The 27,776-nt window shown below is 43.2% G+C and overlaps 2 protein-coding genes and 1 pseudogene across 3 annotated transcripts in view; 1 reads left to right on the forward strand and 2 right to left on the reverse strand.

The window, feature by feature from the left end:
* CCND3 (cyclin D3) overlaps positions 1-957 on the reverse strand; it is a 126,573-nt gene extending 125,616 nt beyond the window's left edge. For both annotated transcript variants that reach the window (XM_044005243.1, XM_044005241.1), the window contains exon 1: positions 756-957. The gene's annotated coding sequence lies outside the window, so the exon portion shown is untranslated. The remainder of the gene's footprint in view (positions 1-755) is intronic.
* A 2,524-nt stretch (positions 958-3,481) lies between these two features.
* Positions 3,482-27,776, forward strand: TAF8 (TATA-box binding protein associated factor 8). Its single transcript, XM_043964473.1, has 8 exons — positions 3,482-3,604; positions 4,773-4,929; positions 11,934-12,032; positions 13,071-13,133; positions 14,802-14,926; positions 18,812-18,959; positions 20,530-20,672; positions 25,643-27,776. Exons 1-8 carry the CDS (start codon positions 3,560-3,562, stop codon positions 25,784-25,786), a joined length of 924 nt encoding a protein of 307 aa, XP_043820408.1. The 5' UTR covers positions 3,482-3,559; the 3' UTR covers positions 25,787-27,776.
* On the reverse strand, positions 7,013-8,646 carry LOC122753462 (annotated as a pseudogene).

Below are 27,776 nucleotides of genomic sequence, written 5' to 3' on the forward strand. Positions count from 1 at the left end.
CACCCTAGTGACTTTCTAACTAAATTAGTTATTAAGAGTTTCCCTGATGCATAGGCATTTTTCGAATGACGCAAGCAAGCTCTACAAGTCTGGGGATGGCAGCAGGTCAGTACTGTAAACAAACCCTTGTAGCCAGAGTTTATTTACTTCTCCTCTCTGTATTCTTAGTGCCTAGCACAGTGCCTTGCAGGCCCTATGTATGTATACAAAAAGATATACACACATTCAAGTATATATGTATGTATGTATGTATGAACTGGAATACATAGCTTTGAATACATAGTACCAGTTCAGACACTCTGACCCTTTGTCTGGGAGAGGGTGAATGGGCACCCTATCTATGAGACAGAAAAGTAATAGAATTTAGAGCTCCAAGGGACATTTGATATCAATAATACCCTTGTTTAAATAATAAAGAAAATGACTGAGGTAAAGTGAGGTTTGGGGTACCAGAGGGAAAATCAGCTTCCCTTACGAATCCTCGGACCCCAGCAGGGAGCCACTCTGGAGTCCTTCCTTAGATTCCATAGATCCCAGACTTCAGAACCCTCCCCAACCCCCTTAAACCGGGATGTTTGTTTTTCTCCCCAAAGACGCCTTTTTTTTCCCCTTAGGACACTAGACTAGAATCAGCCAGCCCTGTGTACTCTCAGGGGATCGACGCTTGACCCCAGTCCGTGGCTGAAAACCAGCACGAACTAGATTGGAGCCCCCCCCCCCCCAGTCCTGTTCCATCCGACAGCTCAGCTGCCTACCTAACAGGTGAGTCCCGAAGTCGACTCTTCGCACCCTCTTGCTCCGGCCATGGACGCTCCGGCTCCAGGATTGTGTCCTTGGGGTAGGCCCGTCATTGACACAGGGCTGGAAGTCGGGAATGGAGAAAGAGATCGCTCCATACCTGCCCCAAACCGCTTCAATCTCGACCCCTCCTCCGCGCCCGAGCGGGGTGTTTACAATTTCGGTGCTGCGCTAGGGATTCGACGTTTGAAGTTGGGCAGGAAGTGGGGAGGAGGGGGCGGGGGGAGACGGAGGGGGCTGTGGGTTCCTGCTGTCGAGAGGTATCGCGCCCCCCTCCCTTCTCCCCCATTACCCCCTCCCCCGAGACTGCTAACCCCGATGGGTGGGCGGGCGGTCTAGGGGCTGACCCCGATTCAAGCCCCGGGGTGCGCACAGGACCCGAGGGGACCCCGCCCCCTGGCTCCTGCTTTTCAGAGCAGAGGGGAGGGGGTGGGGAAAGGGGCCTTGCTGTTTCCCTACAGCTCAAGCACAGGTGTGGGCGTGAAGGGTGCAGTGTTATCACCCTCCGTGTAAGGAAAGGCCCCCTGATGGTTTCAGAGATTTCACGACCATCTTTCCTCGTTGGTAAAGCAGGGACTCCGCTACCGTAGAGTGTGCTGCAGTGGACTCTGCTTTGTCCCGGTCCTCTGGTGGCGTATGTCAAAAGACCTGGGTGCGAGTGACGTCTGGCTTTGCTACTTAATTGTATATATTTATTTTTTTATTTTTAATGTATAAGGTATTTTATTTTTTCCGTTACATGTAAAGATAGTTCTCAACTTTTGTTTATACAAAGCTTTACAATTTCAGATTTTTCTCCCTCCCTCCCCTCCCTCCCCCCCTCCCCTAGACAGCAGGTAATCTGATATAGGTTATATCTATATATCTCTATACATATACATATAGATATAGATATATACACACACATATATATACACATAATAACATTAATCCTATTTCTGCATTAATCCTGTTACAAGAGAAAAAATCAGAGCAGTGATGCAAAACCTCAAAATAGAAAAAAAAACCAACAGCACCCAAAACAAAAGAAATAATATGGTTCAATCAGCATCTATACTCCACAGTTCTTTCTTTCTTTTTTTTTTCTTGGATTTGGAGATCCTCTTCTATCATGAGTTCCCTGGAACTCTTCTGTACCATTGCATTGGTGAGAAGAATAATTGTATATAATTTTGATCACGTCACTGCCGCTCTGAATTGCACTTTCCTCCTGCCAAATGACCTCTAAGGCCCCTTCCCGCACTGAATACTATAGTCCTAATATTCTTCTAGTTCGAATATTCTGCGGTTCTGTGGATGAAGGGGTTGCTCTCCAAACCCTAAACCATCTTCAGACTTCGTGGTGAAGGGGTGGAGCTCTTAGTATTTACGGAAGCCGTAGTAACCTCTAGGACGCTGGGCAGAAAGTTTGGGATCTAAGAATGCTTGTTGATTGACTGCCGGTGAGGAGTGTGGTTTCAAAACAGCGAAGTGGAAAGAGCATTGGAACTTGGATCTCTGTCTCTTTGTATGAGTCACTTCTCCCAGGCCTCGGTGTCCAGTTCTGTAAAATGGGGGCTGGGTTGAGGGAACCTGAACTAAATGATGCCAAAGGTCCCGCTAAAGCAGAGGTTTTTAAAGGGGGGCAGGTGTTCATGAACTTGGCTGGTTTTTTTTTTTAATACTTTTTTTTTTTTGCAGGGTGTTGGGGGTTAAGTGACTTGCCCAGGGTCACACAGCTAGTGTCACCTAGCCGCCCCCAGAACTTGGCTGTTTTAACTTTATATCTGCATTAAATATAATTGGTAGCCTTTGTATTCTTATGCATTTAAAAGTATGATTCGGAGAAGGGGTCCATAGGTTCCCCACCAGACTGCCAAAGGGGTCCTAGATACACAAAAAAGGGTAAGAATTCGGTGCCCTCAAGTCCCAGGACCTGTGATCCTGGAATTTGAGGTCTTGCAGGGGATAGAGCACTGGCCCTGAAGTTGAGAGGACCTGAGTTCAAATGTAACCTCAGACACAAAGCTGTGTAACTCTGGGCAAGTCACTTAATCTCGATTTCCTTAAACATCTGGGGCCATCTCCAGTCATCCTGATCTATATCTTGCCACTGGACCCAGATGGCTCTAGAGGAGAGAGTGAGGTTGGTGACCTTGCACAGCCCTGCCTCATATAAATCCAATTCATTGCAAGTCATGACATCACCCCGACTTCACCATCCTCTTCTAAAACGAGGACCAACAAGAAGCTCTACGATGCTATGAAGCTGAAGGATTTAAATGGGAAATGATCTCAGAGATCAGAGATGTGAGAAACACATCTAAGCTCCCTTTTCCTGCTGTCACCTGAGTGCATTTCCCAAGTCTTCTAATTCAGGGGCTTCTTAAAACTTTTTCCACTCGGGACCCTTCGCCGAGAGATTTTTACGGGACGCCGGTATATAAAATAGATATACATAACCTTTTACTGTTGCCAAATTTTTCACAACCCCACATTCAGTTACCGGATCCTATATGGAGTCCCGACCCACAGTTTAAGGAGCTAGACTCTAGCCTGTTTGCAGTTCTTCCTCTCGTGGAAGGCCACGTGAAGCCACAGGCTCTGGCCACACCCACCGCAACATCCATATATGGAAACTAGAGCTATGAGCCCGACCCCCTCTCCCTCCTCCTCCTCCTTTTTCTCCTCCTCCTCTTCCCCTCCAGCACCGCCCCCGTTTCCGTCTCGGACTACAGTTCCCAGGCTGCTCTGCGCACACGCACATTCTCAGGTATTAAAGATGGCTGACACAGCTGCAACTGCCGGAGCCGGTGGCTCAGGAGCGGTAAGGACCAGAGGCTGGGGGATAAGGGGCATGAGGGCTCAGTCCCTGGCCTCAGCAAAACGAAACAGCACGAAAATTGGGGGATGGGGATCTCTGGAGTCAATCCCCATTCTGAGCAACTCTGATCTGGGAAAAGGCCTCACCTTCTGGCATACCCCTCCCCCCACCTCCCCTAGCCCTTGGCTACCAGACTTCTCAATTGGCTAGATCCCAGTAGGAGGCGGGGATTCCGGATAAGGCGCCTAATTGGCTCCAGCTGCCCTCCCTTCTCTCTTTATTGGCCCGATATTTGGCCAATCGAAAAAAACTATCTGGTGGGGGATTTAAAAGGACTTTTCAGCGTGGTTCTTGCCCTAAAAAGCCGTTTGTTACCTTGGTTTCTTGTATTTCTTGGTCCTGTGATAGCTGAGAAGAATTAGTTTTTATTGTTACTCAGTCGTTTTCGTCGTGACTGGCTCTTCGTTACCCTGTTTGCGATTTCCTTCTGCTCATTTTACAGATGAGGAAACTGAGGCAAACAGGGTGAAATAACTTGCCCAGTGTCATGCAACCACTAAGTGTCTGAGAACAAATTTGAACTCGGTTCTTTCTAATTTCAAGACTGGCGCTTTATCCATTGAGCCACCTTGGCCCCACCTCTTCATAGTATCAGAGCCCCTTAGTGGTTGGGGAGAACGTAAAGGCAATGGAAATCCAACGCCCCCCCCCCCCAAGTGTTTTTCATTGTATGTGAAGTGGGGACTTTGGAAGGGGCTTTTTTCTGGTGCATACTTTGGGGCATCAGCCTCCAGGATTCAGAACCGATTGAATACTCAGTAATTATTAAGCTAGTTAGCCAGAAGCTCAAGTCTGAACAGCCGAGTTGCTGCATTTTAAAGGGGAGATGTTGATAGGCATTTATCAGTCATCTCCCATCTGTCATTGTTGGTGAGTTTTAGATTTTTTTTTTTTTTCGCGGGGCAATGTGGGTTAAGTGACTTGCCCAGGGTCACACAGCTAGTGTCAAGTGTCTGAGGTCAAATTTGAACTCAGGTCCTCCTGAATCCAGGACTTGTGCTTTATCCACTGCGCCACCTAGCTGCCTCCCAGTTTTATATTCTTAAAGTGTGTGATTTTACCTTTAATATGTGAACTAAAAGCATGCTCCCCCCATTATTGATTCATACAGAGATCAGGAAGCAAGCAGGCCACCACCCCTGCAGACAACTACTACCTGGCACGGAGACGAACCCTGCAGGTAGTTGTGAGTTCCTTGCTGACAGAGGCTGGGTTTGAAAGTGCTGAGAAAGCATCGGTAGAAACATTGACTGAGATGTTACAAAGCTGTGAGTATGGAGGAATACTGGCTACCTTTTGCAAAGTCAGGCCATTAAACTTTTTTGAAAACTCTGTACCTACTTCCAGTTTTTTGTTTTGTTTTGTTTTGGTTTGGTTTTTGGGTTTTTTTGCAGGGCAGTGAGGGTTCCATGAAACTTCCTTGTGGCGAAGGTTGTCTTGGATTCTCAATGGCTATGCTAATGGAGTATGAGCTTTGGCAGTTCTTGTGCTCATGAAGTTTTCACATATGAGCTAAGCAATGAAATTTGGTCCAAAGATCTACTTGATTGAATTTGGATGTACTTGGCAAAAGCTTGGTCAGCACAGATGCTTATGAAGTGACTGAGGTTTAGTGAATGAATGAATAAACATGCTAAACACCGTGTTAAGCACCAGGAATTCTAATACAAAAACTAAGGCCAGACCCTGCCCTCAAGAACTTACCTTCTGTAACAAAGGGAGATAAATGGGATCATCCTGTATGAGGATGGTGGCCTAGTTTTGGGTTTGGGGAGTTACTAGAATGGTGAGTTGATCACTGGAGCAATCAATTAACATGCCCTTTCCAAAAGCTATGATACTACTGATACTGTTTCCAGATCAAGAAGTGGAAAAGGAGGAAGGTGGAGGGAGGGTCTTTGTGAATTGGTAGGATAGTTGGCAAGGTGGCCTCTGTGGATGGCTGGATGGAACATAAAAGCATAGCCTAGCTTGGTCTGGTCTGGGGCTGTGCAAATATAGTAGGGAAGGCAAGTTTGCCCTCACTCAAGCCGGTTCAGCTTCTGGATAGAAATTCCAAAGCTGGGTGGGTAGATTAATTTTCCCAAGAATTGGGATCATGGATTCTGGAGATGTAGTATACAGATTGCTGGTTTTCATAGGGAGGAATGGGGTGACAGGACAGATCAGTCAGAAAGCGTTTATTAAACACCTTCTAAATGCCAGGTGCTATGCTAAGTGCTGTGTATTCAAAAGAGGCAAAAGACAGTCCCTGCCCTCAAGGAGTTTATAGTCTAATAGGGGAGACAACATACCGACAAACATGTACAAACAAGTTATATAAAGGATAAATAAGAAGTAATTAAAAGAGGGAAGTGCTAGGATTTAGAGGGGTTGGGACAGGCTTCTGTAAAAGATGGTATTTTAGTTGAAGCCAAGGAATCCAGCAGGTAGAGATGAGCAGAGACAACATTTCAGGCATGGGGGACAGTCTGAGAAAATGCCCAGAGCCAAGAGATGGAATGTATTGTTCATGGAAGAGCCAAAAGGACAGTATTCCTATATTGAGGAGTACATGTTGGGGAGTAAGGTGTAAGACTTGAGAAGTTGGAGATGGGGGACAGATTATGAAGGGTTTTGAATGCAAACAGAATGTGGTTTTTAAAAATTATTGTGTTAAACTTTACTTTGTAAAATGATTTGCTACTTATAAATTAATTGCTATTGAACCCGTTTTGGCAATACACATTTATTATTAATTAATATATTATATATTAGTAAAGAATTGACTGCATGAGAAAAGCCCCAGACCCATTTTGTCTATCGGAGAGGCAGCAGTGCTCTCAAGGAGAGTTCAGAGGCCCTACCATACCTGCACTGTCCTAAGAGGAGAGTGAGCCATAATCAAACCAATAATGAGCCAAGATGGCAAACCTTTTGTGGTCAAAGCTTTTTTATCTACTTTTGATAAAGGCAGGACACTATACATTGATCAAAGCTAATTGGTTAGCATCATTCAATTCCATTGGTTAATGTGACTTGGAAGGTGGTCCAAATTAAAATGAACTCTTCTAAGACATCATGATGTAATGACCTAATGGGAGGGACCCTTCAAAGGGTGAAGTCCAGTCTTTAGGTGGGGTTTAATCCTATCAATCCTCTTTGTTGAACCAAAGAATCAGTCTCCATCTCTATTGTACCCTTGGGCAGGCCCTGAACGAGATTAAAACTTCCCAAAGAATTGAATTTTCTGCAGGGGGAGGGGAGGAGAGAAGGGAGATGAAACTAATCTGGGTCCTCCCACAAGAAACTCTTTTTTTTTTTTTTTTTGGCATTTTCTTGAGGTGATTTTACAAATGAGCTTTAGGAAAATCAAACAATGCTGCCGGCATTAGATGCAATCTTGGGCCACAAATCAGCGCACTCCTTGGCAACAGGTCCTGTGATGGCTGAACCTTTCATCTTGCCTTTATTGTTTACTATAACTCCTGCATTGTCTTCAAAGTACGGGGACACATCATGTTTTCTTTGATATGACTTCTGTTGCTTTGTTACCACGACTGGATGAACCTTCCAGAGCTCTGGTTTCCCTTTTTTGACTGTGGCCATCACCAGCTGCAGGAAGCCTGATCAATTTTCCCTTAATTCCCTTCACAGAGATGATGTACAGGTTCTTGGCACCTGTATTATCAGCACAATTGATGACAGCTCCCACTGGGAGACCCAATGAAATTCAAAACTTGGCTCCAGAAGACCCACCACATCCTCGATTAGATATCTTGGCTTCCGGAAAGGACTAAAGAGCAGAAATTCATTATTAATCATTATTTTATCACACAGGATTTTGTATTTGATCCTGGATGTGAGAGGGAGCTAGTCGAGTTTATTGGTTAGGGAGGTGACATAATCAGATGTGCAATTTAGGAAAATCATTTTGGTATTTGAGTGGAGGATGAATTGGAGTGAGGAGAGATTTGTGGCAGTTAGACTCACTATCAGGCTATTTGAATAATCCAGATGTGAAGTCAAGAGGGCCTTCACCAGTGTGGCGGCAGTGTCAAAGGAGGGATGTTGTGAAGATGAAATTGACAGCAACAGTTTGGATATGGGAGGTGAGAGACAGTGAGGAGTAGAATTTGACATCCAGGTTTTGAGCCTGAGGGATTGGGAGGATGGTGGTGAACTCGGTAGCAAGAAGGAAGTCTGTAAGGAGGGAGGGTTTGGGGGAAAGGTAATGAGCTCAATTGTGACTATGTTGAGTTTCAGATATATCTCCTGGTTATCCAGTTCAAGACCTCTGAAAGGCAGTTGGAGACTGACTAGCGGTCAGCTGAGATTAGGGCAAGATAGGTAGATTTGAGAGATGATAATTAAATCTTAGATGGCTGATGAGGTCACCAAGTGAAGTTGTTATTACTGTTGTTCATCCTTTGTTCTTGAAGAGGACTAATGGAATCATGAGGGTGATGTCTTGACTTGCAAGTGAATTGGATATGAGTGAGGTCGAGCTGAGCAAAGTTGTCAGGCTTACTCTCTTCCTCCAGTCATCAAAGTCCAGTGGCCCAACTATAGAGGGAGAAGAGATCCCAGAATAGAGCCCTGTGGGACATCTGTAGGTGGTGGGTCCAGCGAAAGAGACTGAGGCAGGAGAACCAGAAGAAAACTTCAAGAAAAGAGAGAATCAAGGAAGAGAGGATGTAAAGTAGGGATGGATTTAATTGATCAAATTGATCGTGAGGCGTCCCAAAGAATTACAAGACTCAGTGGCTCAGTTTCCCAAATTTTATTATTAGACTGTGATGACCACAGGAAGTCACCAAGAAAAAAAGTGTCTCGAATAGGGAGAGGAAAAATGGTTATATTTATAGTGAGAAAAATAGGTTATCTCCTCCTTAAGGAGGTACATGGGAGGTCTTATCCTAATTTGGACTTCCTGGGGTCCTAAGATGTTCTCCAAGGCGGGTACCTTTTTCTCCTGGGGTGTGTTTTTGGGTTTTAAACGTCATAAGGTGAACCTAAGGACACATTTGGTCCTTCTGTGAATGTTCCTAAAGACATGTTTAGACTTGTCAGAGCCAGAGGGTCTCTCTGTTTATATCTCTTAAGATCTGGTTTTTAGGTGTTCTGTCATCTAGGAATATTAGTGGCTATTAATGGTTAATGGTCCCTGGTTACCCTCCCTAAGCTTCTGTTGATATTGTTGGTTGATAGAGATTCAAATTGTCTTGGTTACAGTTGATAAAAACTCAAACCTTAGTTGCTCTGTTAACCCTTTTAACTACTATTGATCAAGTTTTAGGTTATCTGTTAACCCTTTTTAGCTACAGTTGATAGGTTATCTGTTAACCATTTTAGCCTCCTCCATTAGATGGGCCACAGTGTCAGAGGCTGCAGAGAAAGGTCACAAAGAATGAAGATTGAGAAAAGGCCATTGGATTTGGCCATTAGGAGACCATTGGGTGACTTTGGAAAGAGCAGTTTTGGTGGAATGATGAGACTGAAAGCCAGCTGGTAGCGGGTTAAGAAGAGATTGAGAGGAGCTGAAGGCAAGATGGATTGCAGGGTAGCTTGAGTGGACTGCTGTTTGGGCTATGCAGCAAGCCTAATGATGTTGAGTTGTGATCTATGTTGGTGGAAGGTTTGCTTATGACTATTCTACCATTTGCTATGGGGGTTATGAGAGAAGGAGAGAGAGTACCTGTCCTTGGAGAGTTATTGTCTTCTTAGGGAAACAAAACTAGGTTCCTCGAAACAATTTAGATAATTGTATTTTACATAATTAGGAACTAAGTTGCATGATACATTTACCAAAGAAAAGGTCTTGAGATTGAAGAAGCTCATTGTGGTTTCGTTTAGCTAATTCTGCACCTACAATTTATTTCAGTGTTGTTAACACTAGTAATATGGGATGGATTTTAGGGTCAAATTGATTGTGAGTCATCCCAAAAGAATTACAAGAATCAGTGACTCTGTTTCCCAAGTTTTATTGCAATACTGTGAGTGACCACAGGGAGAGAACCAGAAAAGTGGAAAGATATTTCTCGAATAGGGAAAGGAAAGGTAGTTATATTTATAGTATGGATAAATTGATTATCAGTCTCCTTATAATAATCTCCACCTTAGGGAGGTATAGGGGAGAGCCTGTCCTAATTTAGAGTTCCTGGGGTCCTAAGCCAACCCCGAGGCAGGGACCTTTTTCGCAGAGGTGTGGTTTTGGGGTTTACACGTCATAAAATGAATCTGGGGACAAATTTGGCCTTTTCTGTGCATGTCTCTTTTTTATTCCCATGTCCAGTTTCAAAATATTTTCATTTATCGTTTGTTTCCAGTTTGAATTTCTATGTCCTGTCAGTTTATCATTGTTATAGTCAAGGTCTCTATAACCTGCCTCTTTATGTTCTTGTTATAAGTGGTGATTAATGTGGGTAATGAGAACCTAGGCCCTGACTTGTATTAATGAAGACTCAAGTCTTGATATCCATTAACTGGGGTCTGAATCCCTTTTAGAGCTTGGGTCTTAGGTTTTTCTGTTAACCCCAATTGATTGAATAAAATAATCCTAGATAAGAATTCAAATTGTAAAGCCCTCTACGGGATTTAAAAATCCTCACTATTGGGAAATTCTCTAAGTTTGTTTGGTTTTTTTAAGTGACTATGGTCCCAGAATTGGCAAAATCATATCATATTCTAAGAGAGGACAGACATCAGGAAGGTGCAGGTTGAGGAGAAGATTGGGATAGGGCTGCACTCAGAACTGAGGTGTTGCTGTCTTTTGTAAGCAGCACTAGACAGCAGAGAGCTAGGGATCTTGTTATTTATGAATGCCTTGCTAGAAGATGAAACTGTGCTACTTGGTTACACTGATGAGCTGTCGTCCTTTGTGTCTGAGTTGTAGAGCTAGGATTAAAATGGACAACGACCATCTTCACATTTCTTCCTCCTATGGCATTCCACGACTTGCCCATCCAAATTCATCTCATGTCATTACTAATAGCTAACATTTATATAGAGCTTACCCTGTGCCAGGCCCAGTGCTAAGCACTTTAGAATTATTGCCTCATTCCATCCCCACAACAACCCTGGGAGGTGCTATTATTATCCCCATTTTACAGATGAGGAAACTGAGGCAGAGAGAGGTTAAGTGACCTGCCCAGTGTCACATAGCTAACAAGTGTCTGAGGTCAAATTTGAACTCAGGTCTTCCTGACTCCAGGTCTGGGTCTCTACTCTGCAAACCATCAGCTTGCCACCCTGTATTCTGTGCTGTAGCCAAACAGTGTTTATCACGGTGCCTGCCACATGGTAGGCAATTAATAAATGCTATTTGACTGAACTGCTTATTATTCCCCCTTCTCTCTTCCCTCTCTGTGGCCCAAATTTTCCTACATTTGTGCCTTTATTCACATTACTCCTAAGTCTGGAATCTCTTTATCCTCTTCCACAAATCTCTTCCATACTTGTCCTTCAAAATCCAGCTCAAATGCTATTTTTGTCCATGAAGCTGGCCTTGATCTCCCCACTTAGAAATCACTTTCATCCTACACATACTGTTTTGTTTACACATGTTGTGTTCAACTTTGTTTTATTATTATTTGTGTGGGTCTCCTCTCCCCTTAGGAAATTGCAAACTCCTTGGCAGAAAACTCTACTTCTTGTTTATCTCTGTCTTGTCAAGCCTGGCACAGTACATTATATGCAGTCAGCATGTAATAAAAATTTATCTAGCCAATTGAAAAGAACCAAGGGGGTGGTGACGTTTCGGCTCCTCACCTGCCTCATTTCTAAGCTGTTTTATGGGGATTTCCCTCCAGCAACCACTCCGTGAAGGTTTATCCACAAACTGAAATCGTGGATACTCCAAATATTAAAGTATATCTTCTGCTGGGCTATTTGCTTTAAGGATTTCAAGAGGAGGAGGCCCAGTCCCCCACATTAGAGAGCTTATGATTTTGTTTGGGTAGACAGGGACTTGAACAAATGGAACCAGTTAGATAATGATATAGGACTCTGTAATCATCAAGATGAGGAGACTGAGGGGAAATGATTCACTTAGGGTAAGCTTGTGGCACTTTATTCTGCTCACTGAGCTTTGTGGAGTCACTGGAAGCTCATTCCCTCTCTTTTGTAAGTGTGTGTGTGTGTGTGTGTGTGTGTGTGTGTGTGTGTGAGAGAGAGAGAGAGAGAGAGAGAGAGAGAGAGAGAGAGTGAGCAGAAGCCCAGCATCAGGCAGAGGAGACTGAAATGTCCTTGTCTGAAAATGTACTATATACCCATATTTATTTGTTTTTCCTAGACCTTTCAGAAATTGGGAGGAGTGCTAAGTCCTATTGTGAGCACACGGCCAGGACACAGCCAACACTCTCAGACATCGTGGTCACACTTGTTGAGATGGGTAAGTAAGTTGCACCTCACATGGTAACTTGTTAGGGTAGGATTGGTGAATTAAGGAAAGGGTTAATTATTTATTTTGTGGCTCCCTGGGGATGAGGGAAGTATCTTCTAGATCTTTAGTTCCTTCATGGTTCACAGTTAGGGGAGTGTCTGTTGCACTTTCTTTAGAGTCAGAAGACCTAGGTTTGAGTACCAGCTCTGCTACATAAAAACTGTGTGACCTTGGGCAAGTCATGTAACTTCTCTGGGCCTTAACTTTCTTATCTGCAAAGTGAGAGTACCAGAACTTCCTCTGTTTCACAGGATTGCTATGAGAAAAGCATTTTGTATAGTGCTAGGTCCCAAATGGGGCTGCTTGCTGGTACAGTAGGTAGAGTTACCAGGCCTGGAGTCAGGAAGACTCATCTTGCTGAGTTCAAATCTGACCTTACACACTTATCTGGGTGACCCTGAGCAAGTCACTCTTTGTGACTTGTTTGCCTCAGTTTCCTCATCTATAAATTGAGCTGGGGAAGGAAATGGCAAACCACTCCAGTGTCTTTGCCAAGAAAACCCCAGATGAGGTCATAAAGAGTCAGATACAGCTGAAAAATGACTGAACAACAACAGGTCCTAATTAGTGCAAATAAAAAAATCCTGCAAAATGGTCACCTGTATTTGAATTAATACTATTTGAAAAATAATGATGTAAAATATGGTCATTGGTTCCAGCCCAGTGGAAAATCTGCAGTGCCTGTTAGAATAATGTAGACACTTCAAAGGATTCATTCGTTGCACTAGTAATGTATGTAAATGTATGTAAACATGAGCAGCTTATTATTGTCACATTGCTTTGTAGCCTGACAGATTTGTCTTGAACTGGCACACCTCAACCATTATCCTCCTATAGTGATGACTTTCACCTTTAATTTTAGAGTTTCTGCCCAGTATTAGCGGTGTGCATGTGTTGCTAGGATATGACCCTCCAGCCAGATCCTTCTGTCTTCCCGACGATAGTTTCTGAAAGTCAGTACACTGATTTTGTTTTCCTTTCCTTTAGGTTTCAATGTGGACACTCTCCCTGCATATGCTAAACGGTCCCAGCGGATGGTAATCACTGCACGTAGGTGACCTTGGATGTGGGCAGGGCTGGCTTTTGTGTACTTATTAGGGGGGGGTGGGTTTCTTTTTTTGAAGGGCTTGTTGAGAATACGGCAAAGAGGTCGTCATGTGAAAGTGTAGTTATTAAAAGGGGAAATCGAGTCCGTCTTTCCTAGGATCACTAGTGTTGCTCTAAAAGTGCAATGAGAGCCACACAGAAGTGAGAGCTATTCAAGAAGAGCACGACAACCTAACCAGCCAGAGGTGGCTGGCTTGGGTCGGCACGGAGCAAAGGCCTTCTGTTTCATATTCTCTAGAAATATGCCACCATCATTTTATATCCTTCACTGCCGGGGAAGCGGTGAAAGTTGTCATTGCCAGTCACTTCATGGCAATGAGTCAGTGACCCCTTCTGAAATTAAGAACACACAATTGGTTGCCCACTTGGTGTCTGTATTGCTCAGGACCCATAGAAGGAGAGAGGGGAGCAGCTTCTCCATCTTTCCTTTTTCTTAGCATAGCTGTGTCATTCTGATAACACTCAAGAAGACTTGGTGTGGGGAGTGTGTGTGTGTGTGTGTGTGTTTGTTTGTAAGTGCACATGCCCAAAGCCTTCAGGGTTCTTACTTTTTCTATCTTTAAAATAAGTTGTTTGGATTTTTGGGGGTTTTTTGGCAGGGGCAGTGAGGGTTAAGTGACTTGCCCAAGGTCACACAGCTAGTAAAGTGTCAAGTGTCTGAGGCCAGATTTGAACTCAGGTCTTCCTGAATCCAGGGCCAGTACTTTATCCACTGTGCCTCTTAGATGCCCCTAAAATAATTTTTAATAATTTATTGATACAAATTCTTTTTGACATGAGGCACTTCACGACACCCCTACTTACCTACAAAGTACCTTCCCTAAGGAAGGTGTTAAATTGTTAACCAGATTTTTAGGAACTCTCCAAGACTACAAGTTGCAGAGAAGGCGCTGGCCTCCTTTACATAGAGCAGGGGTTCTTAATGTTTTTGGTGTCATGAACCCCTTTGGCAGTCTGGTGAAGCATGTGAACCCTTTATCAGAAGGATACTTTTAAATAATTGAAGGAAATGTGCCATTTCAGTTAGAGATTAGTGAAAATAAGGATGTAATTTTGTTTCCTATCTGAGTTCACAGACTCCCTCCCCCCAAAAATCTGTCCACAGAGCCCCCATAGGTAAAGCTCCTCTGGCATAGAGGGATTTTCCATATATACCAATGAAATTACAGGTCCAGTTCTTTTTTTTTTTTTTTTGCGGGGCAATGGGGGTTAAGTGACTTGCCCAGGGTCACACAGCTAGTAAGTGTCAAGTGTCTGAGGTCCGGATTTGAACTCAGGTACTCCTGAATCTAGGGCCGGTGCTTTATCCACTGCGCCACCTAGCCACCCCTAGGTCCAGTTCTTATCTAGTTTTTTAAGAAAACCTTTATTACAAAATTTTCAAAGAAAATAATGTTAAAAATAAATAATAAATATAAGAATTTTAAAATTAGCCTTTATCAGTTTTTCAGGTGACCAAAAGTTGTTTAGGAAATCCACATCTGTGATCCAACCATTTGTTTTAAGAGCAAGAGGCATTGGTCAGTGGTTTTGTCCTAAGAGATAAGATCTTTGGGCAACTGGGACCCGAAGGGAGTGGTCAGTGAATGAATCTGTGTAACTCTATTGCAGCTCCAGTCACCAATCAGCCTGTGACTCCCAAAGCCCTGACTGCTGGACAGAACAAGTCTCACCCACCTCATATCCCTAGCCATTTTCCTGAATTCCCCGATCCCCACACCTACATCAAAACACCGGTAAGTAAGTTGGCCTTGACAGCATTTTCAGCAATAGGTCCCTTTCTGGTTGTTTGTAATCCCCAGTTTATGAACAGATTATCTTCTAAAGATTGGCTATTTGGAACACAGAATGTATTTTCCCAAGAAATAAATGATGGTTAAATTACAGATCTAGTCCACAAATGTCCATTGAAACCCTAATAAAACTGAAAAGTGTACCAACAGGAGCCCTGACTCCTTTGATCCTCTGATTGTTGGGGAGCAGGAGACAGTCTGAGTGGATGGGGCAGATAAATTGGGAGCCCATTATACCTAACATTCCAACAGAGATAAATATCTGTGTGTGCGCTTGCGTGTGTGTGTGTGTGTGTGTGTGTGTGTGTGTATGTTTTATTTCCATATACTCTTGTGTTTGTATGTATATATATGTGTGTGTGTGTGTGTGTGATACACACACACACACACACCAAAAAATACCAGGTTATGCCTCCACTGAGGCATACTAATTTGATGGCCATCCTCTGTATGTGTCTTCACTATTGAAATTCAGTTTTGTCCTAATTAGGAAATTGAGTTCTGTCATAAGTGGACATTTTATTTTCCCTTGGCATCTATCTTAATGATGATAAGCCCACAGAGGAATATTCCCCTTTGGAGGTTATTCACCACTCCGTTTTACATGATAGTGTTGGAACTAATATAAATCAGTGGTCTCCATAAAGTTTTGATCATGTATTTCTTGTAATAAAACATTTTTGAGCACCCCCCCCCACTATGTATATGTTTGCTTTTTTATAAATGATGTATATGTAACCTTAGTAGGTAGTGCTTCAGAAGGTGCTTGCTTCTCTCAACTGTTTCCTTCCTTCTGGAAGGGAGTGGAGCTGAATCTTCTTAAGGGATTCACTATATCTACACTCTGACCTCCTTCTTTTCTCTTTGGAGGCTGGAGATTTAAGTAGTTACACTCTATTAAGCAGCTAGATTACTTTTTTTTACAGTTTTTTTTTTTTTTTTAAGTGAGGCAATTGGGGTCAAGTGACTTGCCCAGGGTCACACAGCTAGTAAGTGTTATGTGTCTGAGGCCGGATTTGAACTCAGGTACTCCTGACTCCAGAGCCAGTGCTCTATCCACTGCGCCACCTAGCTGCCCCTAGCTAGATTACTTTTAACCTAGGGCAAAGTAATGGCTTTCTGGTCTGAAAGGTCACTGTCTCTGCTCTTTTACGGAGTTTTTATCAGAAAATTCTTAGTACACTCAGTTCAGAGCTCCCAGTTCGGAAAATCTTGTATATTATAAAACTTAGACAAAAATAGAAATTTTGATAAATTGAGGTAAAAATGATTTGGATAAAGTGGAAAAGCCCTTTGGATAAAGGCATATGTTCAGCAGATTTGCAGATGACGTGAAGTTAACCCATTGGATGACAGAATCAGCATTTAAAAGGATCTTGACAGGGAGCACCTAGGTGGCGCAGTGGATAAAGCATCGGCCCTGGAGTCAGGAGGACCTGAGTTCAAATCCGGCCTCAGACACTTAACACTTACTAGCTGTGTGACCCTGGGCAAGTCACTTAACCCCAATTGCCTCGCCCCCCAAAAAAAATAAATAAATAAATAAGGATCTTGACAGCCTGGAACCTTGGGCTGAATCTAATTAAAGATGAAATTCAGTAGGGATCCATAGTCTTGCACTTAGGTACCAAAAATCAACTCCACAAATATAAGATGAAGGGAAATGTGACTAGACAGCAGTTCTGAGACATATCTGGGGGTTTTTCTGGACTATACGTTCAGTGAGTCTACTGTGCGATGTGGCAGCCCCCAAAGCTGGTGCAATCTCAGGCTGCTCTAGAACGGATAGAGCTCACAGACATGGGGAGGTGAGCATCCCGCTGCACTTGGCCTTTGTCAGACCACCCCTGTTGTATTGTGTTCGACCCTGGGCACGCTGGGCACATATTAAGAAGGACATTGGTAAGCTGAGCAGTGTCTAGAGGAAGGCAGCTAGTGTGGTGAAGGGCCCTAAATCTGTGACCTGTAGGGATCAATGGAAGGAACTGAGGAAGAGAAGCCTCAGGGGACATAGTAGCTGCAGTAGAAGTGTTTGCAGGGATTTGATCACTTCTGAAATGAGTGCAAAGAGGCCAGTTTAGGCCTGATATCAGGAAACACTTGGTAACAATAGAGCTGGCCAGTAGTGTGATAGGCTACCTCAAGGGCTGGGATTCCCCTCCTTGGGGGTCTTCAAGCAGAGGTCTGTTAAAACCAGTGCTTCCTCCAAGTGCACTGTGGTCCCTCCCAACTCTCAGATTCTGTGATTCTGGTTCTGCTTACCGCATGTGACTAACTCTGGCCCAGAACAGAGAGGGCAGGGTTCTTATTCACTGTCCACTCCCCTAGTACACAGAGTCTACCCTCAAAGGGGGCCTGCCATAGCTACCAGGTGACTTGGACAGCAAAGGATAGGTCTGTTGGGAAGTTGTTCCTTGCACAGCTGCTGCTGTGGGTGCCTGGGGGTTGATTTGTTTTTTATAAGTGCCCTGAAACGCTTAAGTCTGGCTTAGAAGAGAGGAGGTTTGGGAACTTCCATGGTGGGGGAATATAAGGGGAGAAGGGTAGGTGTAGTTGTTTCGAGACAAACTCTCTTATTGCCTCTCACTGGGAGGGTGGGATTCAACCTCTCTTCCTAATGACATTTTTTTTTTCAACCTCTCTTCCTACCCTCAATCACTCCACTGGGGTCATGCCATGTCTTCTGCTTTATTGTTGTTGTTGTTTCAATTAAAAAAAAACAAAACATTTATTTCCCAATGAACAGAAATCTATTTTTCCCCCTTTCACCTCCTTTCACACCATTGAGAAAAACAAAAAGAAATCCAAAACCCTCATAACAAGTAGGCATAATTAAGCAAAACAGATTCCTGCATTGCCCATGTCCAAAAAATGTGTCTCATTCTGTACCCTGAATACATCATCATGTTTCATTATAGGTCCTCTAGAATCATGGTTTATCACTGAGTTGATAAGAGTTCTTAAGTTGTTTAGAGTTGTTTGTCTTTATAATGTTATTATATAAAATGTTCTGCCCACTTTACTCCTCATCTGGTTGTACAGATCTTCCTGGCCTTCTCTGAAATTGTCCCTTTCATCATTTCTTTCTTTTCTTTCCTTTTTTTTTTTTTCAGTTCCCAAGTTTTATTAGAATACTATGAAGAGGGGCAGCTAGATGGCGCAGTGGATAAAGCACCAGCCCTGGATTCAGGAGGACCTGAGTTCAAATCCGGCCTCAGACACTTTACACTTACTAGCTGTGTGACCCTGGGCAAGTCACTTAACCCTCATTGCCCCACAAAAACAAAAAAACAAAAGAATACTATGAAGAGGGGCAGCTAGGTGGTGCAGTGGATAGAGCACCGGCCCTGGAGTCAGGAGAACCTGAATTCAAATCTGGCCTCAGACACTTAACACTTACTAGCTGTGTGACCCTGGGCAAGTCACTTAACCCCAATTGCCTCACTTAAAAAAAAAAAAAAGAACATAGAATACTGTGAAGCCACAGGGAGACCAGAAGGGTGTCTCCCCTTTCATCATTTCTTATGACACAGTGGTATCCTATTACATTTATATAAGATAATTTGTCCAGTTGATGGATACCCCTGTAATTTCTAGTCTTTTGCACGGCTCCCACTTTGGAGACCACCTGCATAGCCTAGGGACCAATGTTCTTGTGTGGTGTGAAAAGGATAGATGGTTGCCCTCAACTGTCTCTAAGTTAGCTCAGGTTAACAGCCACAAAATTTGTGTGAGGGTAGGGAGGGACACAGGTGGAAAAGGGCAGGGGCCCTGAAGAGCAGGAAGAACTCTTTTGTGCTCTCACATCCTTTTCTCTTCTTCCTTTAGACCTATCGCGAGCTCGTGTCAGATTACCAGGTCCTTCGGGAAAAGGCCGCGTCACAGAGGCGGGATGTGGAACGGGCACTTACTCGTTTTATGGCCAAGACAGGCGAGACACAGAGTCTCTTCAAGGATGATGTCAGCACATTTCCATGTGAGAATCACTCCCCTGAACGGACCTGTGGTGTCTTGTCACGAGGGAATGGGACTGAGGATGTCATTTTTCCTCCCTCTAGATATGAGCAGGGGAAAGTGAATAATCTTTTGCCTTTATTGTGCCCCAAATAATACTTTAATTTAATTTTTTGCTTCAAAATAATCTGAGGCCTCTGGACATATCTTTCTCTGATCCTCACATAATCCTCAGCAGAACTGAGAATGTGTTGTATAAGGTTCACTTCTGGTGGGGGGAAGCAGGGAGAGACTAGAGTTACTATGGAGGTTTCCTAGTAATGGGAGTGGGGAGGGGTGGGGAGGGATGGGGAGAGGTGGGGAGGGAGACAGACAGACAGACCAGACCAAAGACTTGGGAGAAAATAAAATAGAAAATAAAATCAGGGTTCTCTAAGGGTGTGTCAAAAAGATCGTCACGAGGTTTCTCAGCTATGTCAACTAGGGAGGTGCAGTCATGTAAAGGCTCTCCTGAGAGTGGCAGGTCAGGGAGCGGTATTGCTGGGTTAAGGACTGTACAAGGCTTTAAAGTGATTCTCTCATCCAAGTGATTCTCTCATATCCAAGCAGAGTCACTTCATACCTTGTGAGCCTTTGATCTGAAAAGGCCTGTGTCCTACTTCCCTTCTTTAGGCCTTAGTTTCCTTACCTGTAAAAATGAGGAGGTTGGAGTAGATGATTTCCCTTTGATCTCTGACATTTTATGATTTTACTTATATTTATTTTAATAATAATTGCTAGCATTTGTGTAGTGATTTAAAGTTGGCAAAGCCCTTTACATATATTAACTCATTTGATCCTCACAGCAACACTGGGAAGTAGGTGCGATGGTCATCCACATTTTTCAGATAAGGAGACTGAGGCAGGCAGAGGTTAAGTAACTTGCTTAGGATCACACAGCTAGTAAGAGTCCAAGGCAGAATTTGAATCCAAGGCTTCCTTGATTCTAAGTCCCATGTTCTATCCACTGTACCACCTAAAGTGTGTATGAATGTATGTGTGTGTGTATGTATGTATGTACGTACGTACGTACATATATGTATGTATATATGCGTGTGTATATATACACACACACACATTTATTTATTTATGTATTTATTTACTTATTTATTTTGGTGGGGCAATGAGGGTTAAGTGACTTGCCCAGGGTCTCACAGCTAGTAAGTGTTAATTGTCTGAGGCCGGATTTGAACTCAGGTACTCCTGACTCCAGGGCCGGTGCTCTATCCACTATGCCACCTAGCTGTCCCCAAGTGTATATATTTTAAAAAGTGGCTTTTTTCCTCTTCAGTGCCTCTCCATGCTTATTTAGTACTTGAAAATCCTCACATTCTTGTAGCTTTCTGTAGTCCTGGGTAGCAGCAGGGCTGAGTATCAGGCAATGGAGGGAAGTTTCTCCATTTCAGACTCTTTGACTGTTGAATATATAAAGTTATACTTCCCCATACTCAACTGAGTGCTATCATTTCCTAGTGAACTTATCTGAAAAATAGCTTCTGTGCTAACATCAAAGACTACCCCAAACAACCTCCTGTCTCATCACTTTTCCCTAGTGATTGCTGCCCGGCCATTTACCATTCCCTACCTGACAGCCCTTCTCCCGTCTGAATTGGAGATGCAGCAGATGGAGGAGACTGATTCTTCCGAGCAAGATGAGCAGACAGACACAGAGAACCTTCCTCTCCACATCAGCACGGTGTGTTGTCTTCACTGCCTACCAGGGCTTCCCCTTGCCCATTCTGCATCTTTTCATATGTGGTCTGTAGCAACTCGTCCTTTTGGCTTTTGATCTGAAGGGGTTGTCTGAAGTGAGCGTTACCTACCCACCAAGGCCTCTGGTTTGACTTCAGCCTTGCTGTGATTCTTCTTTTGATCATCTCTTCTCCCTGTCTTGCCCAGGCTAGAAGCAGAGCAGCCCCTTGCAGGCCCATTCCCGCTCCTGAACTGGGCTGGCTCACCCCTCCTTAGGCAGTCTGTTGGCTCCTCTCCCACAAAGGTTCATTGTGGGGTCAGATTTAGTTTGGGCACCTGATTGGCCTTAGTCTAGCTGCAGCTCAGACCTCAGCCTTCTGCCCTGCAGGAGGGATGGTGGGCAGCTGTGTGCCACCAGGCCCACCCTGTGGGGGGCCACTATGTGGGAATAAAGAGTTACTTCCAGTGACCCTGTTGGGTAGCCCGGCAGAGAAGTCTGTGTCTTATTTGAAGTAAGAGTTAAAGATCCCCTCTGGGATAGGAGGCTTAGGAGGCTTCTCTCAGGGAAGAGAAGAAAGCTTGTGATACAACTGGGGAAACAGTGCTAGGCTTTGAAGCCTTAAGGCTGGGTAGAATAGGAGAGAGAAAGACTATATTTAGAAACAGAGATCCTGGGGTCAGATTTTGGCTCTGTTATATTACCTTAGCCTTGACCACATCATTTTTCCTCTTTGAGCCTCAGTTTCCTTATCTGTAAAACGTAAAAACCCCCAGATTGGATGACTGCCTTGTAAAATCCCCCCCCTGCCTTGCTTTTTCACGTATTAAGGGCTGTGGAAATGATGCTACTGAGAATATGGCACAGAACCCACATTCTTCACAAAAACCCTCCTTTTAGGTTCAGAATTCTGAGCTGGGAGACAGTGGCTTAGTATAAATGACTATCCTTGGCTTCCATATTTTAAATACAGCTAAATCTTCTTAATTTGGATTATACTCATTTTGGAATTTGTCATAATTGAGGATGTAAATGGCCAGGGCCTATTTTTGTATTATCCAAGGATAAGTTTGCTTATCAAATTAATTATGGGGCAAAAAAGATTGCAAGGAATGCTTAAGAGAAAAAAAAACTCAAATATTTGGGGAGGACATCACCTGTATACAAATAATTGGTATTTTAAATTATTCTCATTTGTTAAATTAAGACCCTGTAGTAGGCCACACAATTTTAACTTAGTTTCAGTTACTATGCATGCTCAAAAGTAACAACCTATCTCTTCAAAGCTAATCCATATTTCAGGCTCAGGCAGCTGCCTTTTGCTCCACATAATTAGTCCATAGGAGTGACATTTTATTGTCTGTATTAAAGATGTACCAGGGCACAAAGTTTTTCCAGCCGCATCTACTCATAAGAAGAAATAAGGCAGTGTCTTGACAGTTGAAGCTGGAATTGATGACTCAGGTGGCTCCTTGGCAGATTGCCTCTCTGCCGTCAGTTGTCAACCATGTTCAGTTCTACTTCCCTCGGTCAGTCTGACACTTAATTTCCCTCATCTCTTCTCCCTGAGGCTTTCCTACCTACCTGCTTTCTTCTCAGAAAGAAGACACTGTCCATGGGAATAGTTGTGCTTGATAGAGAAAACAGAGCTCTCTTACATAATGGAAGAGATCAGAGAAGAAGTGGAATTTCCGGGAGAGCCACCTGAAAGAGAGGGAAGAGGGGGGGTATTGTCCTCCCATCACTCTACACCCTCCTCCTCTTTCTTTTCCTTGGCTTGCTGACACATAAGTGACTGTACAGCAGCAGTGATTCCAACCTTGACTCCCTGGAATCTCAGCGTGTCTCTAATTATCTTAATTGTTGTGTTGTGAAATCCTTAGATTATTTTTCAATTGAAATCAAATGTTAACATAATTTTCAAAATAATTGTATGGCTTTCTCCCTGAGCTCTTTCCCTCACCTCTCCTTCCCCTTCTGACCTCACAGTTAGCCCTATAGAAGGCCCAGGATTCCTAAATTAAACTAGGATCTGAATCTCAGAGTGGTGATTTACAACTGGTCTGGGTTCTTAGGGCCGGGACCCCTGTGGATACCCTGTGTCTTGCCCATTTTTCTAGTGGTGACCTCCCCAGACAGCTTTCCCAGGAGGTTTGTTTGGCCATTTAACCCAAGCCAATTTTGGCTATGCAATGTGTGGAGCTATTTGTTCCTCTTGATCTACTTGGTTCTACATCTATCAACATCCTCTGCCCTTGGGTTTGTCTGTTTTGGCAACAAACAATCTGGGTTGCGAAGCTTAAATCTTTTGCCTTGAGGCAAAAGAACAGGAAGTTATAGTTAGCACCCTATCCCTGCGGACTTCATCTTCTGGGTGGTGTTTTGTGATGTGTTCTTCAAGAAAAATTATTTTTTGTTATCAGTTGAATAGCCATCAACAAGTACTGAAAACAGGGTACTATTTATTTTGTTTTAAGTGTATCGAATTTAGCAAGGTAGTAACAACATTGCCCTCTTGGCATGCCTTTCTTCTAAACTTCTATTTGTCCTCTGTGTGCTCTGTGTTTTATTGATGGTCTTTTTTTTTTTCTGTTTTGTTTGATTATTTCACTACCCACTTCACTCAGCTCTTCACCAGCTCCCTGAACAGAAACCCTGCTTTGTCACAAATAAATATAGGCAAACAGAATAAATGAACATATTGTCTAGGTCTAAAAATGAATCTCTCATTCTGTATCTTTGGTTCATCACCACTCTGCCAAGAAGCTCATGAGGACCTGCTTCAGCCTCAGTCTTCTGAAGAATTGCCTGCTCACTGTATTGAATGGAGTTTGGAAGTCTCTCAAAATTTTTTTTCCTCTACATTGGCCTGGATTGTGTAAATTATTTTTCCAGGTTCTGCTCATTTTACTCTGTATCAGTTTATATGAGTCTCCTTACATGTCTGTGAATTCTTTATACTTGCCTTTTATTGTGGTGCAATGATTTTTGATTGCATTCATTTACCATAATTTGTTTAGTCATTCCCAGTTGATGGGAACCCACTTTGTTTCCAGTCAGTAGCATTGACAGAAAATGCTACTACAGATATTGTGGGTCCTCTCCCTCTGTCTTTGACCTCTTTGGGACGTATGCCTAGTAGTGCAATGGTTAGGTCAAGGTGACTTTTTGGATATAGTTCCAAGAACAGTTGTACCGGCCTTGTGAGTGACATGACAGTTTTGAATCACTAGGGGGCGCAGTTTTCTCTTATAGCAAAGGATTTATAATCTTGTGTTGGGTTGAATTTTAAAGTCTGTGAAGGTTAGCATTGAGATGCTATAATATTAGAGGGGAAATAGGCCATTGTTGGCAGTGACCTACCACTCTGCTACCCCTCTTCACTCTCTGTTTTCTCCTATTTTCTTATTTCTCTCCTTTTTTTTTCTTTTCTTCTTCCTATATCTTTAGCTCTACTAGTTACATCCAGTGTCTTTGGTGAGTGTCACTAGTGATAGCACTTTAGTGCTTGAGACCTTTGCAGCTGCATAATCGTTTAGGGTTTTTGATTATATTTTGCAAATAGGAGAATGAGAAATTGTGCCAGATCTACCCTAAATGATATCAGTTTTAATCTAGGTGGTGTTTGGTCGTTTCACAGCTGTTGTGGCTTCAGCAACATTCTACAAATGTTCAGTATCTAGCATGTGCTAGGCATTGAGGGAAATGCAAAGGTAAATAAGATATGGTTTCTTGCAATTAACAGAGGCAAGAAAATGTTAATGTCATTTTTTTTCTTTTGGGGGGGCTGGTAGGGTTAAGTGACTTGCCCAGAGTCACACGGCTAGTAAGTGTCAAGTGTCTGAAGACAGATTTGAATTCAGGTCCTCCTGAATCCAGGGCCGGTGCTTTATCCACTGCACTACCTAGCTGCCCCCATGTGCCAGGGGCAGAAAAAGTTAACACAAATAACTACAGTGAAATTTAGACCATGCTAAAAGTGCATGAGATGGTGCTGTGAATTTTTAGGAAGAAAGATCATTCTGATTTGGGGGAACCAGGGAAGTCTTCACAGAGGAGGTGGCATCTGACCTGGGTAAGATTTCACCAGGAAAAGAAAGGGAGGGAGACCCTTCAGCTTGCACAGGAAGTATGTCTCAGGGTGGTGAATGCAGCTCAGCTAGAACATAAAGTCGATGACAGGAATTAATGTGGCATAAACTTAGCAAGGCTGGTCAGAACCAGATTGTGAAGACCTTGAATGCCAGATGAGGAGTTTGGACTTTATTAGGTAAGTAGTGGGGAATCGTGAAAAGGTCTTCTGAGCAGTGGGGTAACATTATTAGAGTTGTGATGAATCTGGCAGAAATATGTCGGGTGGATTTCCTATGATAGAGACTTGGAAGTCGGAAGGCCTGGAAGGAGGTGACTGCAGTAGTTAAAGGGAGATGTTATGAGCATTTAATTAGGGTGGTACCAGTGAGAGAATGGTTAGGAGTGGATGGTTGTGAGAGAGACTTCAGTGATTGAATTGGACTTGACATTGGATTGCCTAGGGAGGTAGGGAGAAGAGCCAAAGCTGATTCTGAAGTTATGAAACTCCATTAGTCTTGTTCAATAGCCAGGATTGTAACCACCTTATCTTTAAATCTCTCTCTTCCTTAGGTGGCCTGGAATCCTGCAGCCTTTGCTGTTTCCTGTTCTACAGCTATCCATCTCTGTGAATTCAGTCCTATTTTTATTAGTTGTTCAAGCAGCTGTCTGCCTCTAATCCCACTAACCAACAGTAGATTGAAATCTTTTTTTCTCCCAGGAGAGAAATAGTAGTGTGGGAATGGTGGGGAAACAGGACTCTGTTCCCCTGACAGCTGAATTTCTGATCACGTCATGAAAGTGATGGTGACACTTCTTATTGTGGGAATTTGATTTTCAGAGAATTTCTGTGCTTCTGGCTAGGATTGCCTTCTGTGCTAATGGTGGTGGTCTTTCTTTTACAGGATGAATCTGGTGCAGAGAAGGAGAATGCCTCTGTTCTACAGCAGAACACTTCCTTGTCAGGAAGCCGGACCGGGGAGGAGAATATTATCGATAACCCTTATCTCCGGCCTGTAAAGAAGCCCAAGATCCGTAGGAAGAAGTGAATTTGAAGAGAATGAGGGCATTCCATTCTGAGTGTGTCTTCTCTCCTGCTTGATAGCAGAGAAGAAATGAGTTATTCACCATTAAGTTTAGGCCTAGAAAGAATCTCCCTGAGCTTAGTAGACAAGTTTCCTTGTTTCTTTCTTTCTGAACACCTATTCTTTCACCTTGAGGTATGTTAGAATGAAGCTATCTCATCTTTTTGAGATCGATGACATCTTTGTAACTATGGGATTAACCATTCAGTGGAAATAATCGCTAGCATTCAGTTGGCCAAAGTCCTCCCATGACCTTTTGGGATACACAGGACTTCTCTTCTGGTCCCTCTTTTCACATGAGAGAAAAAACTTCTGAATTGGAAAGGGATACACAAATCCATTTCCATTCCCATTTAAAGATACCCGGGAAGGAGAGGCCTAGGTGGACAGACAAACCAGGATCTGATATTTTGTTGGGTGACTTTGGAGAAACAAATGTATAATAATGATATTTTGCTCATTTTATACACAGGAAGATTTAGTGATTTCATTTCCTGTCATAGGCTTTTATTTCAGTTGAAACTTCTAGGCAACTATATTCCAGACAACCCTTTTATTGGCTCACCAGCAGTTCTGTCTGGCATTGGCCCCCAGGACAGAACCTCCTTCTGTGGCCTACAAAGCCCTGAGAACATGCCCAGGCCAAAGAGGAAGCTCACTGGGTTGTTGGTTCAATTACTTTTCTGCCTCGAGCCTGGCACACTCAATGAGTCTTCCATTCTTTTCCCAGGACAGAAAGTGAAGACTTGTTCTCTTCCCCTGTGATCTCTGCCCCCCTGAATGGGAGGTAGATGCTTAACATTTACTGAACTTCTGAGGAAGCTATGACTAGAATATCCCAGGCTCTTTTTTGTTGACCAGAAAACAGGTTCTTAAAGAAAATTCTATGTAAGCTGCTATATATATTCTTGGCTAGACATTAATGCAAGGTGAGTTTAAAAAAAAAAGCCAAATGAAAACTACTGGAAGGTTGGAAATACTTTAAATGAAAGACAAATAAGGAATCTCTTGTAAGATATTTTGCCAGAGTCCTGAAATCTTTTTGGATAGACAATCTGATAACTTTATTCTCTCCTTCCCAGCCCAACCCTGCCTCTACACTTTCTTTCCCCAATAAATAAAACTCCTTGGCCTGATAGTGCTACCCCATGAACTTCCTGCCCAGCTATTTTGATGGAGAGATGCTTTCTTAAGGGAAGAGAACTGTCTGTTTGGAATTGAAGAGAAGCCTGCCAATCCAAATGTCTTAGGGGAGAAAATGTCACACTCTGACCCCAGCTTTCCAGGCTTGTCTATAGTTAGCTAAAGTTGCAATACCTCTTCCACTGAGAACACTTGAAAACTATTTTCACAGGCCAGTGGCCTTGGCTTTGTGAATCTTGGGTTTTCAGCCCTTAGAGTGGTGTGGTGAGTTATGGGAATGTTCATGTTTTGGAGGTGAGCACTGTAGACAATGATAGGACAGAAGCATTTACAGCCCTTTTATGCAGCTCCTCCCATGAGCACTGCAGGAGCGGGGGAGGTCACTGTGTTGTGTGTGCAGTCTTGCTACTGTAATTGCCCATCACTGATGCCAAAAACCCCCCCAAAAAAACATTTACCAGCACCTACTTGGAGGAGGCACTTGTTAAATACGGCTTCTTGTTACTTCTGCCAAGAAACCTGAGCCATCGTTACTGAAATACCACATTCTGTGCTTTTCTGGGCAAAATGGGTCCATGTGAGAGTCTGGGGAGGGGCCATTCACATGTCACCCTGACAGGTTTGTTCGTGCATCGTGTTCATCCTGACTCTTTGCTGTTGTGTAAAAACTGTACATACGACTAAACACTTAGTTACAATTTTCTATTTTTAATAATTTGAATGAGTTTTTTTTTTTTGAAAGAAAAAATGTGGCCAAAGCCATATGAAAACTGTTACTTGTATGTGCATAATAAAATCTGTGATGTAGCTA

Source organism: Dromiciops gliroides, chromosome 4 (genome assembly GCF_019393635.1).
Source record: "Dromiciops gliroides isolate mDroGli1 chromosome 4, mDroGli1.pri, whole genome shotgun sequence".
NCBI classification, from domain to species: domain Eukaryota; kingdom Metazoa; phylum Chordata; class Mammalia; order Microbiotheria; family Microbiotheriidae; genus Dromiciops; species Dromiciops gliroides.

Excerpts from the sequence above, each read along its gene's own strand:
- TAF8 (XM_043964473.1), top strand. The coding sequence starts at position 3,560 with ATGGCTGACACAGCTGCAACTGCCGGAGCCGGTGGCTCAGGAGCG. Across the intron at positions 14,927-18,811 it reads ACACCTACATCAAAACACCG|ACCTATCGCGAGCTCGTGTC; the intron begins GTAAGTAAGTTG and ends TTCTTCCTTTAG. Across the intron at positions 20,673-25,642 it reads TTCCTCTCCACATCAGCACG|GATGAATCTGGTGCAGAGAA; the intron begins GTGTGTTGTCTT and ends TTTCTTTTACAG.